This window comes from Plectropomus leopardus, chromosome 8 (genome assembly GCF_008729295.1).
Source record: "Plectropomus leopardus isolate mb chromosome 8, YSFRI_Pleo_2.0, whole genome shotgun sequence".
NCBI lineage: Eukaryota > Metazoa > Chordata > Actinopteri > Perciformes > Serranidae > Plectropomus > Plectropomus leopardus.
Genome location: NC_056470.1, coordinates 6,149,612 through 6,167,657, shown reverse-complemented (window position 1 = coordinate 6,167,657; position 18,046 = coordinate 6,149,612). Strand labels below are relative to the sequence as shown.

General features: G+C 38.2%; 1 protein-coding gene across 1 annotated transcript in view; it reads left to right on the top strand.

The window, feature by feature from the left end:
• Positions 1 to 18,046, top strand: part of LOC121947259 (V-set and transmembrane domain-containing protein 2-like protein) — a 92,965-nt gene that overhangs the window by 45,388 nt on the left and 29,531 nt on the right. Inside the window, exons 2-3 of the mRNA XM_042492227.1 lie at positions 11,436 to 11,605; positions 12,828 to 12,872. Of these exons, the coding sequence (XP_042348161.1) occupies positions 11,436 to 11,605; positions 12,828 to 12,872 (215 nt within the window). The remainder of the gene's footprint in view (positions 1 to 11,435; positions 11,606 to 12,827; positions 12,873 to 18,046) is intronic.

The window sequence follows — 18,046 nt, the reverse complement described above, 5'->3', positions numbered from 1 at the left end:
CATCATGGAACCTCTCGCTTTTTTTTATTTCCATGTATGTGTTAACAAGTTAAATCTGCAGCACTGCCTGCTCAGGCAGAGCTTGGCCTATCAAGAGATTTTGCATGTCATCTGTCTTTTCCCAAGATTTTTGTGTTTCTCTGCAAATTTACTCTCTTGTTAATCATCTTGTTGTCATCATACCATCAACACTTTTCACAACACTTTCGATGTGTGTTTGTGTAGAGTATGTAAAATGAAAATATGTATTTTTAACTCAACAATTTGTTTCCATTTCAGATGACAGAGCATTTTTGTTTTTGTCTTTCTTTTTTTTAATGCATGCGTATATCAGTGTGTGTCTCCTCTCTAAATTTTGAGATTTTTGTTTTGAGCAGTTTGTGGCTTGCACATTGGATAATTGATCTGGTGACCCATTAACAGCTGATCAGATAAGATTGATGGATGAGAGGAGAAGCTGCTGCGAGTGAATTCAAACTTTTAGACCCAGCAGAATGAACAGTTCACTTTCAATGCGCCCTACATTCTGCTGCTCCGTCTCTGCCCTGAGTACGCGCTGCGCTCTGACAGTGTGGTGCTATGAATAACCGAATGGTAAAATATTTCAACAGCACTCTTTTAAAAAAAATCAAGCCAATAATACAATAATAAAATGTTATTTTATTTTTTGTAGCTTGTCTTAAAAAACATTTGTCATCACAGAGAGGGTGTCACATTGAAAAATCAAGGTACTGTTGTGTACTGATACCAGTTCAAATGTGAATGGTTCCCTATTCTGTAGTTTTTTGAGCATTTAAATAGGCCCAGAGTCCTATCAAGACATTATAAAGATCAATCTTCTGGCTCCATTGGTATTCCAGCCTCTAAGTATGACTCTGACGTAATGAACAGCATTCAGATTCAGAGGCTGATGCCACTGATGCCATTAAGCAGTCTTAGAAAAGATGCAGACACAAAAGATTTTACCTTCTACAGTCTGAGTGAAACTGTAACCACAGATGTATTTACATGGAGGCTATCCATTAGGGGATATTAGCTAAATTAGCATCGTAATGAAAATACAATTCTGTTTAGCAGTAGTGTAATTGAACAACAGAGCAATATATACCCTTCTCCTTCCCAGAGTGTACCGGAGGATGCCCATACATCAGCCTAATTACCATTGTAATATTGAGTGAGCCAAACTACGCCTTTGCCACTTCCTCAGCTGTTATTATGAAGCCAAGATGGTGAAAGGCTCTTGAGAGTACTGTATGCGGCCCGAATGCACCACCAGCCATCTCACACACTGAACAGCATTGACATTCAGAGGCTGACGCCGCCGGCTGAGCCGATCATGCAGCAGGCGGAATCTGTTTTGCAACAAATAACAAGTAGAAGTAAGTACAGTCTCACAAGATCTGGCTGCTAAACGAAGGGTATATTATGTCGTAGCCTCCAATCCATGATCATGATTAAACCAAAACACACAAAATTTATATTTTATTTTATTTCCTTTTGTTATTTTTTTTCCACCTGTCTTATTCATGTATTATTTTTTTTATTTCCTTTAATTTGTAGTTTTATTGCTTTCCGTCCTTTGTTGGTTTTGGTCTATTTGTTGGTTTATTTTATGTTTAGATTATGCGTCCAACATCAGCATTATTTGTCTTTTTGTTTAATTGTATCCGAACTCTACCCTAGTTTTGTCTCACTTGTGCTCTCTAGGACTGTTTGGCTTTCTGTTGTTGTATTGGCTTCTATATTTCCCATTTCTGCTTTTGCTTTGTTTGTCAAAGCACTTCATAAACACTATATTAATATTTTGAATGAACCTTTGTTATATGCAAATTTTTAGTTTCTTTTAGAGATTGCAGTGATTTTGCAGTGAGTTTTTTTTGTATGAGGTTAGATTTTAACTGTACACATGAGGCAGAAAACCGCTCCACATGTGTACAAACTGCTGGCCACATTTAGCAGGTTTATGCCTATAAGATGTTTGCTGTGTATTAATAATGCCATGAAACATTTCAGTATCCTGACAAATGAATTAGCTTTAGTTTTGGTTGTCAGCAGTGTTGGGCAGTAAGGCATGTTTTGCATTACTAAGTTATGCGTAGAGTCATTTGATTATTATTTTGTCAGTTACAAATAGCGGGAAGGATTGCAATATGGTCACTTCTGGCTCCAAAAACCAAGATGGCAACTACAACATATACAGCGTATGCTTTAGTTACATTTCTAAATAATTATCAGTTACTTTTCAAAATTCACACAAACTGCTCTTAGCATCTGTATGAATTAGATCCACACACAGTGCTTATTTGAAAAGCTAGTATGTCAGTTTTTCTCGTCTGTTATTTCTTTCTTCCAAATACTGTTGAAGAACACGTGGAGAAGATGCCAGGTGTTTAATTTTTATTCAAACAAAATTATTGCTGGTGTGTGAAGCGCTTGCCAGATTAATCACAGCATACAAGGTCAAATTACCTCATAAATTACCATGTGGTGCGGCTCAGTGCTTAATCCACATAAAATGCAATGGGAGCAAACTCCAAGGACAACAATAAAGGCTAATCAGCATCTCTGATCTATTTAAACCAAATATCATCTGGTCAAGCTCAGCAAAAAACACAAAAACACATAAGCATGTCATTTTCTGCCGAGCCTGTTTGTAAATGGTAGCTCACCAAAATCGTTCCCTTCACACGATCAATTTAGCGGTTCAGATGACAGACACTTGAATGTCCTGCTCGTATTACAGACACATGAACTAACCACAGACACTTGCTGCCTAGTTTACTGATTCATGGTAGTGTGCAACTACAAAATGAGAACAGAAGAAAGGATATTATTTTTGGCAGTTTTTGGCCAGAAAGGGGTTCCCTTTGGCCCGGCATCCCGCCAAGCCTTTAAAATTACTGTGGGAACACTGCTGGCTATCAGTCTGTGTTAGTTTATTGTTGGTGTATTGAAGTAACTACAGTTCTACAATTCTACAATTTCATTTAGCAGACGCTTTTATCCAAAGCGACGTACAACACAAGCAAGAATTTAGACTTAAGGAAAAAACCCTTAGTAAGTGCAAAAAGTGCTTCAGGTGTGATTGGTCACAGGTATTGTCGTCTAGTGGCAGAAGAAGTGCCGCACAGCCCCCCCCCTTTCTTTTTTTTTTTTTTTTTGAAACCAAGTAATAACCAGTAGCGATCTCAGCATCTGAGATTCGACAATCTCAGTATCACTACTTACGATGACAGTCAACATACAACATCACACAACTTTGTCAGTGCTAGATAATCATTAGGTGCTGGGTTTTGGACCTTCTGACTTAATTTACCCCAAAGGGCAAAGCGGAGAAGAGTCGGGTTGAGTGCCTAGGTGTTCTCGGAGCAAATGAGTTTTCAATTGTCTCTTAAAAGTAGAAAGGGACTCAGCAGAGCGCACAGAGTTTGGAAGTGTGTTCCCCCATTTGGGAACAACAGAACTAAAAACATTAATGGTGGCTCTGTTCCATTTAAGCCTATTAGGACAACAAAATGGCATTCAACCAATATTAAAGCTGAAACAACTGAACTCCAAAGCAAGCTGGCTGACGCACAACTCTGACAAAAGAGACTTCTGGGATTGTAGGATATTTCTTGGATTTTAGTACATTTCAAGGATTTTAGGATGTTTCGGGGATTTAAGGACATTTCTTAGATTTTAGGACATTGCAAGAATTTTAGGACATGTTGGGGATCTTCGGACATTTTGAGCATTTTAGAATGTTTCAAAGATTATAGGACATAGGATTTTAGGACATTGTTAGGATTTTAGGACACTGCAAGAATTTAAGGACATTTCTTTGATTTTAGGGTTAGGGTTAGGGTTAGGATGTTGCTAGGATTTTAAGACATTTGCAGATTTTAGCATGTTTCGGATTTAGAACGTTTTTTGAATTTAGGGACATTTCAAGGTTTTCGGGACTTTCAAGGATTTTAGGATATTTCTAGAATTTTAGGACATTCTTAAAATTTTAGGACATTCCTAAGATTTTAGGATGCTTTTAGGATTTTAGGGACATGCCTAGGATGTAAAATGGCAGTCGAATTTAGGACATTTTGGGGGATTCTAGGACATATCTGGAATTTTAGAACAATTGTAGGATTTTAGGACATTTCTAGGATTTTAGGATGTGTTTTGGAGTTTAGGATGTTTTCTAGGATTTCAGGGTGTCTCTAGGATTTTAGGACATCTCAAGGATTTCAGGATGTTTCTGGCTTTAAGGACATGTCTAGGATTTCAGGACATGTCTAGGATTTTATGACGTTTCTCGGATTTTAGGGGGCCACATTTGGCCCTGTAAGTTGAGCATCACTGATGTACAGTATATCATAATATATCGCTTTTGGAGTAACTCCTGTTGTTTCTATTTCAAATTGTTTCTCTCTGAAACATTTTTATTTTGGAGTGGGGTAAACAAGCTATTAGATGGAGTAGGGTGGATTTTTAGGAAGCCTGGAGTAATATATGCCACAGAGTAACATCTCCTGCTTCCCTTTCTATCACAACTGTAATTACCACGTTCCATTTGTCAAAGAAATAAACAATAACAGGCGTCCCCGCAGCACCCGCCCACAGCTATCTGCTTCCTCACACATTGTCCTCCGCCTTCCTCCTCTTCTTCTGCCACTCTCTCTCTCTGTCATCCGCGCAGTCGCATATTAATTTCTCCCTTTATCCTCGCGATATATTAGTCCCTCACAAACACACAGTCGCTCGCCCTCATAAACACTACCCGCTCATTAATTCAATCTCTGCTGATGATTTATTTTCCCGCTCATCGCACAAACACATACAGAGTCTCTTTTTCCCTCACACTCATTCTCTCATATTAATTTCTCTGTCCGTGTCCCCTTACTCTCTTGGTAAATGGGTTGACACGGATGGATGCCGTACTGTAGCTTGTGAGCACTGATTTGCGGAGAGCCTTCCACTGTTTATCTTGGAGATAATGATAATGCTTGAGGGCGAGCAGACCCAACTCATTGCAGCCTTTTATGGTCTGAACAATGACAATGGAGCTTAGAGATGACTGTTACTAAGAGATACAGCATCGGATAGCCACATGTTTAAATCATTGTCACACCAGAATCAATGGAATATAGAGATTTGCAGAGCAGGAGGAGATAAAAATTTCATTTAAAGGTCAAGTGTGTAGGATTTAGGGGGACATATTGGCAGAAATGGAATATAATATAATGAGTATGTCATCTTAAGTTTATAATCAACTAAAAATAAGAATTTTAATGTTTTTTTTTCCTTAAAATCAACTGCTTATATCTACATAGGAAACTTGTCCTCGTGCATGAAGATAGTCATGTTGACCCACCATGTTTCTATAGTAGCCCAGAAGGGATAAACTAACATGGGGCCATTTGTGTTTTTGCTTTTTTTTTTTTGAGTTTTTGTGTTTTTGCATCAGCTACAGTAGTTAGCAGCCCCACCACAAGGAGAAATTGATGACTTATCTGATGTGAAACTGCTTTATTCAGTGTTTTGACGGCTTTAAATCCCCCAGTCTGTTTGTTTTATGTGTTGCCTCGAGTTACATATCAAATTGGATGACTATAGTCTCAACTTGACAAAATCAAAAAGTCGACTAAGACTTAAACCTTAATGATTTGTGACTTCACTTGGACTTGAGCCGTTTGACTTGAACATACTTGATACCTTACTCCAAAGCCAAAGATCAGAAGGAATGTCATTTAAAAAGTGTGCTATGAATCAGTTCATTTTGCTTTATTATCGTCCATTCAACCAACAGGGATGCTATTTATTCCATGCAAATTGGCACTCAGTTTCCCAGATGATCCACTTTGTTTGAACCAATCTGACAGCATTCAGTCCAGTTGCAGTTAAGACCCATGAAGAGCTAACATTACATTTCAGACTGCCAGTTGAAAAAAAAGATACCAAAGATTATTTATAATTTTAATAAATTAATTTGCAATCTGCATGATCACCACTAGGTGTCATTAAATCCCCCTAAATCTTACACACTGTTCCTTTAAAGTTGTGAGATTTTCTTTTAACTTGTCCTTTTTAACAGTAAAGTGAGTATCTAGGTGTCAAATATGTGCTGAAATGATTCAAATAAAGATGTTTTACTGAGAGAAACAGCACTTCATGTCATCAGATTATCATTTGCTGTGTGGATTTTGTAAATTACTCCGTGAGAATTATCTCCCTCACATTATAATGGACTACTGATGACTATCACATTTCCTGTGGTCTCCAAATGTGTGAGGCATTAGGGCAGAAATGTGCATTGGATTTTGCATTGCGGGCTTCACAGCTAAGTGGGGAAAGACAGATTATCATTGCTGAGAGCAACTTCAGAGGTTCTATCTCTTACACAGCAGTTGTTTCTGTCCCAGCTTTGAATATTATCAACAAGAAGAGGAGCTGTGGGCATTGTTGCCGGCTCCGGCTGTCTAATGTCAAATCGATACCTGGTGCGTTTCAGGTTTCACAAATGAAAAATACAAGCAGATTTGATCAATGTACAAGAGGGATGTATGACTAGAGGCTTGTTCTGTTCTTGTAATACAAGACGGATCCATAGCGCAGCCTCAGTGCTTGAACGGCCAGGGTTGAATCTGTGAACGGCACTTATTTGGTGCAGGTTTGACTCATGCTTATTGACTGAATAAACAAGACTAATCTATAAGTAAGGGGCAAAAGTTAAGACATTTTGAGAAGGACTTATTCTGAATGCTTTTGAATGGCAGCCTGATTGAAAACACACACAATCCTCTGGAGTGTCAGTCTTCTGTCAGAAAGGCGGATACACTTCAGTGACATTAAATAGTCAATTAAACTTAAATCACGTGGTGCTGATCTCAGTTTGGAATAAAACTCTTAATGTGTGACAGACAACACAGAATTTCAGCCAAGGGAAAACACAGATCTCCTGGATTCAAGGGGAATTCCCACATGACGAGTGTAAAATATTGTGACAGTCGCAGTATTAAAAGTGCTGTTCCTGTAATTTCCATGAGATGATATATGGAGTTAATAAACACCTTGGAGGATGTGTGGATATGCGACATTTCATTTACTATCACGTATGTCTCTCCATTGTCTCACTGTGTTTAGTCCCTCGATTCATATGTCCCAGCTAGCTGAAATTACATTTAAAAACAACACTGTGCAAAATGATAGGTCAGGAAAAGTCATGGAAAAGTTTCGAAATTTTGATCATGAATATGTGCAGGAACTTGGTATATCACTATATATCAAAATGTGGTCCTGGTGACACGTTTTGTAGTGGGAACTATCACAGCAGCTGTTCTGAGTATTTTGCCAGGTGTTTATATGTCTGTCTGTCTGTGGACAGATAATGTCCACGAGATAGCATCATAGATGTAGTCTATTTTTAGATTGTTCCAGCGATCCTGGGCCGAGCCTTTTACTTAATCGTTTCCCCGACTGACATCGTTGTCATGGCAACATGGACAGCCGGCAGGTGTCTAGGTCATCACCTGTCAGAGTTCAAGGGTCAGCTAGCAGGCATCCGTGCAAAACAGATCCATGGCGGTGCAAAATTACAAAATGTCATGTCCAAATGTGCAAAGAAAACTTAAAGTTGGCAAAGAAAACTGAGTTTTCAAAGACGAGGGGTCAGAGAAATACGCGTTCATTTTGCCCCAATCAGCACGAGACCCATGTGTTAGATTTGCAGAGCTGTGAGTTGTGAAGAGTGGAAATGTTAAACACGCTCTTTTTGAGATGTATGGCAGAGCAAATCCCTGAAGCCACTTTCCGAATGGCCTGGGTGCTTGTCTCAGACTGCTTTAACCCTCTGAAACCTGGGCAAATTTAAATGATTTCTCTCGAAAACATGGGAAGAAGGCAATGAGCAACTTAAGTGATTCTAAAATTTGTATTGGTGTTGATATTAGTAAAATTACAAGAAAAATTATAAAAATAGCAACAAAAAAAAATAAAATGAATTAAATTTTTTTAACAATGATAATATTTCTGTAAATTAATTTCAAATATATATAATTATGATACTATGGACGATGGATGGATCTGGTGTTTGTACTTAATAGGCTGGGAGGATTTCCACAAATAACATTACCAAAGATAAAAGGTTTTAATGACTTTGTCACAAGCAGAAAATATGTTTGGTAAAACTCTTATATATATGCTATAACTTTCAGCAAAGTTGTCAGCTGCATTTTTTTGGTTAAAACTTAAAAACGAAAAAGCTATTTTGAGCAAACACCATATGCTGGTGTATCCAGTAAATGGACCTAGTAAAGGGTAGTTTGTGTATATATTTAATTATTATTAAAATCCGGTGTCTCAACCAATGATAAAATTATTCTTGGAAGCAAATGACTCAGGAAATACAGTTCACTGGTGTGTAATTCCAACTAAACAAGGTATAAAAAAATCACACTCCCAAAAAGTTGTCTTGTAGTATGAAATAATAACCTGCTTCACTGTATTTGATTTCCGATGATGAGGCCAATCAGTGCAGAATCATATAAAAAAGAAAAAGGAATAAAAGTTTTGCAAGTTAGAGAATCGTTCTGGTTCTGCAGAGCTCATCATTTATGAGTTGCCAAATTAAGGGATTCCAAAAACTTCAGTATGCTCATGGTTCTGTAAGACGATTTGGATAACAGTGTCCACAAAATGATAACTGACGTTTACCATTCAGCTTGAGCCTTTCCATATCCGATCACTGTTCCACTGTCGGTCCAGCTGACGGCACTGAAACACAACTGTCACTCCAGATCTGTCCCAGTCTCACACAAACAAAGTTAATGGTCCATTCAAGAACTCCTTGTCAACTTTAGCTGTGACAGTTCAGTTCAACAACTGATGGACAACTGAGAAATTATGTCCTATGATAGTAAATTACCATTTCACAGTAATTACCATTCGATGGTAAAAGCATGTGATTATAAACATATTACTGCATGGCTTACATTTTTTATAACTGCTATGGCTTTGCTTTGGTCAAATACTGATGTATTTAATAGTGATCAAAGAACCCTGAACGTATAGTAGAAGAGTGGCAAATTCACAACTTAATTCTTCAACTAAATGTTTGTCTTTTTGTTTCTGTCTATTTTTAACTTGCTGTAAAATGTATTACCAGGCAGAATTAAACAGCTCTGAAGAGTCTTACACTTAGCTTTCTAAAGCTCACAGATAATACTACAATCAGTTCAATAAGACTAGGAAACCTCTGAGAGGCTTAGAAAACTACAAACCAATGAGCAGTACACGAAATACAGTACAATGTTCTGCTGTCTCTTTTTACCTTTTGTTTAACACAGAACAATGAATGAATGTAACTTCCCCTCTTCATGATTGCTGCTGGATATTCATGGACAAATTAGATTTATGGCTCCCTTTAAACAAAAATCTTCTATACAAAGATTTGAACACCCTGGTGCAGGTGAGGATGACGGCTGGTCTGCTGGGTTTTTTTAAGGGTGTTGTGCAGATTGGTGTGGACTAAAATGTTCAGACCTGCTGCACCTGAATGTTACGCCTCACAGTGTTCAGGGTTGTATCAGCAGCAAATTACAAAGAAGCTTAATAGTGCAGGTTGTTCATGTAGTCTTCCAAATTTTCTTTGATGTTTTCTTTTTCTTTTTTTGCATTTTGGCCTTTTTGTGAGAGGTGGCAGGTTTCTATTAACCCTTCAATTATGCAAATTGGAATAGCCTAATTAAAATACGTCAGTTTTGAAAAAACTCCCATTTATCGCAAAAATGTTTTCACGCTTGCATGAGGTGGTATTTCAGGCAACTCGAAAAAGCCATATTTCACAGAACTGCAAAGGGAACACTTTTTTTTCGCTGTTTGGCTCCCTCGGGCATGATGCACCAGGCGCTATAAGAGCTGTTATCGCATCGCATAACTCTTCAAAAGTTGAGCAGATCATCTGGAAGTTTTCAATCTACAATTTCTCTGTGAAATCTTGGACTATCACCTCCCATAAATCCCTCATACGTGGCTGTTCCCATGTATAAGGGAGAATGCCATTTTGGCTCCATAACACGCCTACATCGCCTTCGATTGGAAATAATGATGGCTAGTGTGGTGGCTGCAATAGAAATAAAGCTGACAATGTTTTGAACAGCCATTGAACACCGCTCAATGGAAATGCAGTCATCTTGCAATTGTATTTTAAAATGTCTAAAATATATATTTCAAAATATTGCTGAAGTTTTGTGTTAATCTATAATGGAAACCAGCCTAGTGAAGAGGCAGTCTGGAAACGGATGGAGAGAGAGCGAGAGAGAGAGAGGGAGAGAGAGGGGGGGTTATGCATGCGACAAAGGTCCCAAGGCTGCAGTCTAACCCGGGATGTTGCGGTTATGTGGCGAGCGCTGTAACCACTTGGCTACCATCATTCCTGATGTATATTTTCTGTTTAACCTTCATGTGTAAACTTAGCACTGAAAAGGGATCTTTATGAATGCCGATGACTGCTCAGTGTCTGTGCTTTTGACCTCAGTGCAGCATTTGATACTATATTGTCTCCTTAGTGATGGACTAGGATATTCTTGCAGTTTCAGTGACCTTATTTAATGTGTTCAGAATGCTGCAGAGAAGCTTTTACACGATCTAACAGACAAGGTGCAATGTTTCCTATTTTAAAGGCTCCATTTACTTAACTTAAATTCAGTACATTTTAACTTTAACACACCTCTGCCTCACTTTCTTTAACACACATTCGCACATTTACACCTTTTCATCAGTGTCACCATTGCAGACACTTATAATGTGACTAAGCGCCTTAAAAATGCAACCGAGGAAGATTTCACCCATTTTTCCACGACTGACTTCAGTTCAGTGTTCTGCTGTAATGTGTGATGTTATTCTAAATATTCTCATAGTTGATTGTTGGGTTTTTTTTGTTTGTTTGTTTTTTGCATAACTTGGTAAAGTGAAAGCTTTTGGAGACTGGAAAAATATCAGTGTTCAGAAAAGTGTTGCACTATAGTTTCATGTAAACCCTTTGAAACCTAAGCAAGTTGGTTCAATTTCTTTCAAAAACATGGGAAGATGACGAAGAGCAATTTAACAAGAAATGGCCTGAAAATTAGTGAGAAATTAGAAAAAAAGTTGCAAGACAAATTGCATAAATGTATGCAAAAACAGAAAGAAAAGTCAAACCAACAAAAAATGACTTCAAGAAAATGCTAAAAAATTGTTTTCTTTTTTTATGTAACTAAATTTTAAATACATGATCAAGAAAATTATAAATACAGTTTTCTGCACATTGTTTCCTCTCTTTTTGATCATATCTAATCAGGTTTCAGAGGTTTAAAAGCTTGTGAAAGGCATCTGATTGCAACATAAGAAAACAGATCCAGGTGTTAAAGGGTTAAGACTACTGGACACGTTTGTTAACTGTGTCTCCTTCTGTGTCTGTCCAGCCATGTTCACAGAGGTGCCACATGATATGACTGCTCAGAGAGGTCAGGATGTGGAGATGGCGTGCTCCTTCAGAGGGGCGGGAACTCCCTCGTATTCCCTGGAGATCCAGTGGTGGTACATCAGGAACCATTTGGACTGGACGGACAGACAGCCGTGGACAACCAATGAAGTAGGTCCATATCTGGATTCTGAAACTCTGACTGCCCTATGATGCAAAGAAATGAACTCTAATGCAGCATCTGTTAAAAAAATTCAACAAACCCAATTTTTGATATTTACAATCTTTCATGACTTTTATTACTATAGTTTTGGCCATCATTCTTATCTGTAATAATGCTGTTTCATTTCCTTCTATAATATAGGATCACAGCCGCAATGCTAAAAAGTAAAGTCAGAGAGGACAAGAAACAGAACAATCACACAACCAAATTGCTTACACGCAGACAAACTGTTTGGATGAGAAACTAAACATCAGTGGTACAACGTTTATCCAAACTGTCAGTTTTTTACATCCATCACACTTTACAGACTGGCTTCGTGGTTTCACTTTGACTTAAAGGTGCTCTAGCTTTTGGTTTTATTTCAGCATAAGTTGCTTTAGATCAGTGGTTCCCAACTGGTGGGTCGGGGGTCGATTCAGAATGGACAACAAGTGACTTGTGAATGTGTCAAGTTTGTATGAACAGTTTATTTTGAAGTACAGATCTAAAGACTTTGTTAGGGTCTTATGACTAGTGTTTGGTGAAATTGTTACTTACCCTGTGTATAAGATGTTGTTTTTTCTCCTCTTTTTATTGGGGGTGGGTTTTTTTCTATTCTCTTTGCTTGTTTTTTGGTGCTGTTATTGTTTCTGTTTATGATAGTATTTGTTGAAAAGCAATGAAAAAAGCAAATTACAAAAAAAAAGGAAATACGCCTGTGTTCAAAGAACAGCACATGATGTTAAAAATGGCGCCATTCACTATACTATATATGTGCCCTTGAAAAGGTGAGAAAAAAAAACCTGCACAAGCTTTGATTAATTGTAATTAATTCATGAAATATGTTTTATTATATTTGTTTTAAGCTCACATGTTGTTTGCATTTTGTGAAATAAAATTTAACATGTGGTAATTTATAAGAGAGATCTGGACCATCTAGCTTGTCCATTTGGGGACCCCTGCTTTAGATTATCTGTGCTTAGAAGAACAAACGTGGGGGGATTCCTAAGTCCATGCACATTGTTATCTAGTGTTACAAACTGTTTTACCTGCATGTATTTTGTGGATTTTTCTCTTAATTGATACTGAGGTAAATGTATTCCCATTTTAATGTTTATAACCGCAATTAAACTTGAAACCTAACTGTAATAATATTAATGATATATTAAATATTAAAACTATTTTTTCTAGGTGGCTCCTGAGGAAGAGATGCCAAAGGATGCTACAAAGATAAGTGTGAGTTAACCACAATCTGCTGTCATTCTCTGAGAAAAGCTTTCTGTTTGCCTTGGTGATGTATGATGAAATGAAGCCCAGAACCCTTAAGATTACATCCAAATTTCTTGCTCTGTATGATCCGCAGATGTTGTGCTTATGCTGAATTACACGCAAGGATCTTAGTTTCACTCTGTGCAGCTCTAAACGCTCCAGACGACACATCAACACGTTCACTTCATCCTTGATGGGTTTGTAGATTCAGTGTCAGGCAAAGTGCAGGCAGCTCTGGTGGTGGTGGGTGGTGAAGTGTTGTTCCCAAGGGGGCACGGCCTACAGTGCATCATCTTCAGCTCCTCATAAACGCCCCTGCAACTTTATGACTGCAACACCAAATCCAAATAATAAACAGCGAAGGGGACAGGCTGGGAAGTCAGCAGAACTTTTTATATCTCCTCCAGTATCCAGACAGAGTTACTCACCCAGGCGAACAGTTTTCCACAACAAGCAGGGGGAGGCCTCTTACTGAGAATGACAGCAGGACCATATAACGACTCAAAATTTTGACTTTTTCCTTTTAATTAACCACAGACGTGATCACATTACCTCCACGCCAAAATACTCGTGCTAAATCTTTCCCCGTGGACTTAACGGTTACAAAAATAAGCCACAGATGTTATTGCCTAATAGGGATGTTATGATATTGAATTTCACAATATCACAATAAAAAATGTCTCGATACTGTCGTGGGACTGTGATGATATCTGCAAAGATATAACATATTTATTTTACTAGTATAGCTAATGCAAGCCATTGTGCTGTTCCAAAGAGTGAGATCGCATCCCATCAGAAGCTTTGTAATCCATCCTTGAACTGTCTTTTTGGAAACTTTTTGAAATAACTCCATAATGAAAAATCCAACACTGATGTCTTCTTTGATTATTTATAAATTTTTATGCCTTGAAGACTGTTTTTTTTTAGCTGTTTACCTGTCTCTGATGCCTGGAGCTCAGATGCATTCAAAGTGCTATCAGTGTTGCCAACTTTTTTCCAATGTCAGTTGCTCGCACCAGCTCCAAAATTTGTTAAAATTACCGGATGATGTCATTCAGTAATTTGCATACTAGTGATGTCATTCTACATTTTTATAAGCATTAGAAGTTTGCCAAATTTGGTTCATTAGAAAATTATTCTGCAAAACATTTGAATAGCATATAGCGCTTATACAAAAGTACTACTTTCGCGCACTTTAAATCCAGAAAACAAGATTGTCAACATAACCATCAAAACTCAGTGCAAGTAAATGAACTTGCAGGGCAGGTGGTGTCTCTTCTCCTCCAGTCTGTCCCACACCTACTGCACAGTGCAAGAGGAGAGAAGAGAGAGTGAGAGACCCCACGCTGATGGCAGAGGAGCCATGGACTGTGATTACTCTGAGCGGCATGCATGGGAATGAATTACAATATAATTCTCTCTTTTTTCCCGAAATCATCTGAATAAATCTCTGAATTTGTCGCTTTTAGCTTTTTAGAAATAAAGTAGCTAAAAGTCACTGAATTGTCACTAGATCTAGCAAATAAGTTGGTAACACTGTGCAATGGAACATCAAGCCACCATCTTGCTTTTTTACTTAAAATGTTCGTCCAACGACCTAAAACTGGCCAAAAAAAAACCCTCTTAATTGTATGTTTTGTACATTAATAAATTCCAAATTCCTGTTGATTATATTGATATTTTGTTTCATTTTTAGTTGATCAACAGAGGGTGCAATCATACTAATCAGGAAGACAGACTCACAGGGACAGGCTCAGACCATAGACTGTATAAATGCTGCGTTCCATTTGTCCTGGAAAGTCTGAATTTTTCAGTTTTCAGTCGGAAATTCCAGTGGAACGCCCCGAAGTAGGATTTCTCACCCTGAAAGATTGAGAAGTCATACCTGCCCTTGCCCCCAAAATCCAATATTGCTGCTCCGCGCATTGTGAAAGCTGTCGTAATATACCGTTTATTAGCACTTCTGTCATAATTGTTTTAATAAAAGTCGTACACATGGTCCTGTCCATCTTCTATCTGTGGACATGTTTGTCTGCGCGAAATACAGCGTAACTCCAGCCCCGACTTAAAAGCTAACTGGAACGCAGTAAATATAAGGCTCAGACCCAACGAGAAAATGAAGATATATATCAAATACAATGTATTCTTGAAGTCTTAATTTTCGTTTTCTAATATCATGATAAATAATGTATCGTAGACCTGTTGTCGTGATATTATCATACCATAAATTTTTTGTATGATTTCATCCCTACGGGTTATTATAGTCTTATACAGTCACATAGAAGTGAATTAAAGGGTTTATCAAGTTAAAAATACCAGCTGTGCAAAGATGTGTAGTGCAGAAACAAACGCACACCAAAAAACATGAAGCTTTTCTCCTTCCTCCCAAGAGGCTTGCTGCTGCTGATGCGCTATAATGAAAGCACCAGCTGTGGTTTGGGTGACTGAGTGCGTGTGTGTTTGTGTGGGTGGAGTCGAACACTGCAGGCTGTACAGCTGGAAAATCATTATGAGCTTTCTGTATATAATGAATATTGGCCCACATTCATATGGCAGAGCAAAAACATGTTAGCTACTCACACGTTTGCAGACACAAACTGATGAATACTGCTACAAAACAGCATGAAGCTTTTCACACACAGTCACACGCACGTGCAGCCACCGTCTCCAGCACACATACATCTACTGCCGTCACAGGGAGGAAGGTGGATGATAAACGAAGTCGTATTTATATCTCTGCGCGTCACATGTCACAGTGTCCCGAGACTCTCATCATCCCAACAGTGCTTCTCTCTGAACTTGCAAAGCTTTTACTTCCCAGATGATGTCTCTTCATACTTTCAAGGCCACAAATAGAATTTTCTAAGCAGCACCTTTGTCTGAGTGCTTGTGTGGGAGTGATTGGCTTGGAGGAGGTGCAGCTGTGAAGTGTATCCAGGCTACGATGCAGAAATGATTTCAGCATCACATCTGCGCTGTAATGTTCTGTCTCTGTATCTCTCTATCAGTTCATTTGTCTGTTAGTTATGAGTTATGATAAGCACCCAAAAACCTTTTATGTATGTTTAAACAGATTAACGGTGTAAAATTAGTCAGTGGGTGGTAACTGGCAAGTGCAGATGTATGTTGTGTTTTAATGAATTTGCATGCAGGGAGGGTGCTAATGGCTAATAGAGTGCTTAAGAGATGACAATATTCTTAGTCCAACCCAGATGTTCATATCGCTCTGGTTCCCTCGATAAAAAGCCTATTGAAATTTTTCATTAGATTTTGGATTATTGCACAGTGTTTCCCCTAGAATTTATTCCACGCCCAGTGGTACACAAAAAAAAAACCCTTCACAGACGCGATGCCAGGGAGGATTTATTGGCGCGGTTGGTTTTCCTCTGATGGCACGGGGGATCAGTAATTCAATTAGTTGCATTAAAATTTACAGTACTATAGTGACTTTTTTCATGATATTTTGGATGATATACTCTGGTATGACTTTTTAATGATATTTTGGATGACATTTTGTACTTTGACTTTTTTTATGCTATTTTGGACAACATACTATACTATGACTTTTAAAAATATTTTGGACAACATACTACAGTAAGGCTTTTTTAATGATATTAATTAATTTATTGAAAGGAATACTGTGGTATGACATTTTTTATGATATTTTGAAGGACTTACTATAGGCCGGCATGACTTTTTATGCTGTTTTGGAAGTCCAGGTGAGTATCTGGAGAATAATAACAGCTACATCAGGATGATGTTTGTTGACTTCAGCATTTAACACTATCAATCTCACCCATGAAGCTGATTGGAAAACTTAACACTCTGGGCTTCAGACCAACTCTGCAACTGGATACCATGCAGACCCCAGAGTTCAGATAGGCAGTCACACCTCCTCTACGTTAGTGCTTAACACTGGAGCCCCCCCAGAGCTGCGCGCTCAGCCCCCTCCTGTTCACACTGTACACCCATGACTGCACTCCCAGACATGAGGAGAACTCTACTGAAAATTGGAAATCAACAATCTTGCAGAGTGGTGCACAGAGAACACCCTACTGTTCAATGTCAGTAAAACCAAGGAGCTGATTGTTGATTTTAGAAAGAAGGAGGCAAAGACACACACCCCCATCTACATCAGTGGAGCTGAGGTGGAGCAGGTGCACAGCTATAGTTCCTCTTGGTCATCACATATCACCACCCAGGTTAAAAAAGCACAGAAAAAGCTCTACTTCCTATGGAAACTTAGGAAGGCTAAATTCCAGAGCATGATCCTGGTTAACTTCTACAGAGGAGTAATAGAAAGCATACTGACTGGAAATATCAAGAACTGACACGGTTTGTTGCATGGTCCAGGACAGGAGGGCTCTAGAGCTGGTGAGTAAACTGCCCAGAACATCACTGATTCCCATCTATAGAACATCAGTGACCTCGGTGAAGTGAGGTGTCCACAGAGCCAAAAGGAAACTGAAAGACAGCAGCCACCCCAGCCACAGCCTGTTCACCCCGCTGCCGTCTTCACAAAGATACAGAGGTATCCGCTGCCAAACCACAAGACTACGGAGCAGCTTCTTTACCCAGGCTGTGAGACAAATCTTCCTTCGATGCAAAAAGATGTAGCAGAATGTACAGATTTACATTAAAAATGAAACTTTAATTTCAGTCTTTTCTTAAACTATTTTTAAAATTTAAAAAAAAAAAACCTTCTACTGTCTTCTTATGTACTACAGTATGACTTATGATGTTTTGGACGACATATTATATTAAGACTTTATTTAATAAGATTTTGGATGCCACACTACAGTGACTTTTTAAATAACATTTAATAAGATATAATGAAGTATGACTTTTTATGCCATTTAGATGTCATCCTATACTAGTAATTTTTAATGCAATTTTGGAAAACAAACCATAATATGACTTTTTAGGATAATTTTGTAGGATATAGTATACAATGACGTTTTTGAATGATTTTAAACAACAAACTATAACATGATGTTTTTTCATGATTTTGGACGACATGGTACTCTATGATGATTTTGCATGATTTTGGACGGCCTACTATACTATGATTTTTTTTTTATGGTTTTGGGCAACATACTATACCATGACATTTTTTCATTATTTTGGACGACATGGTATTC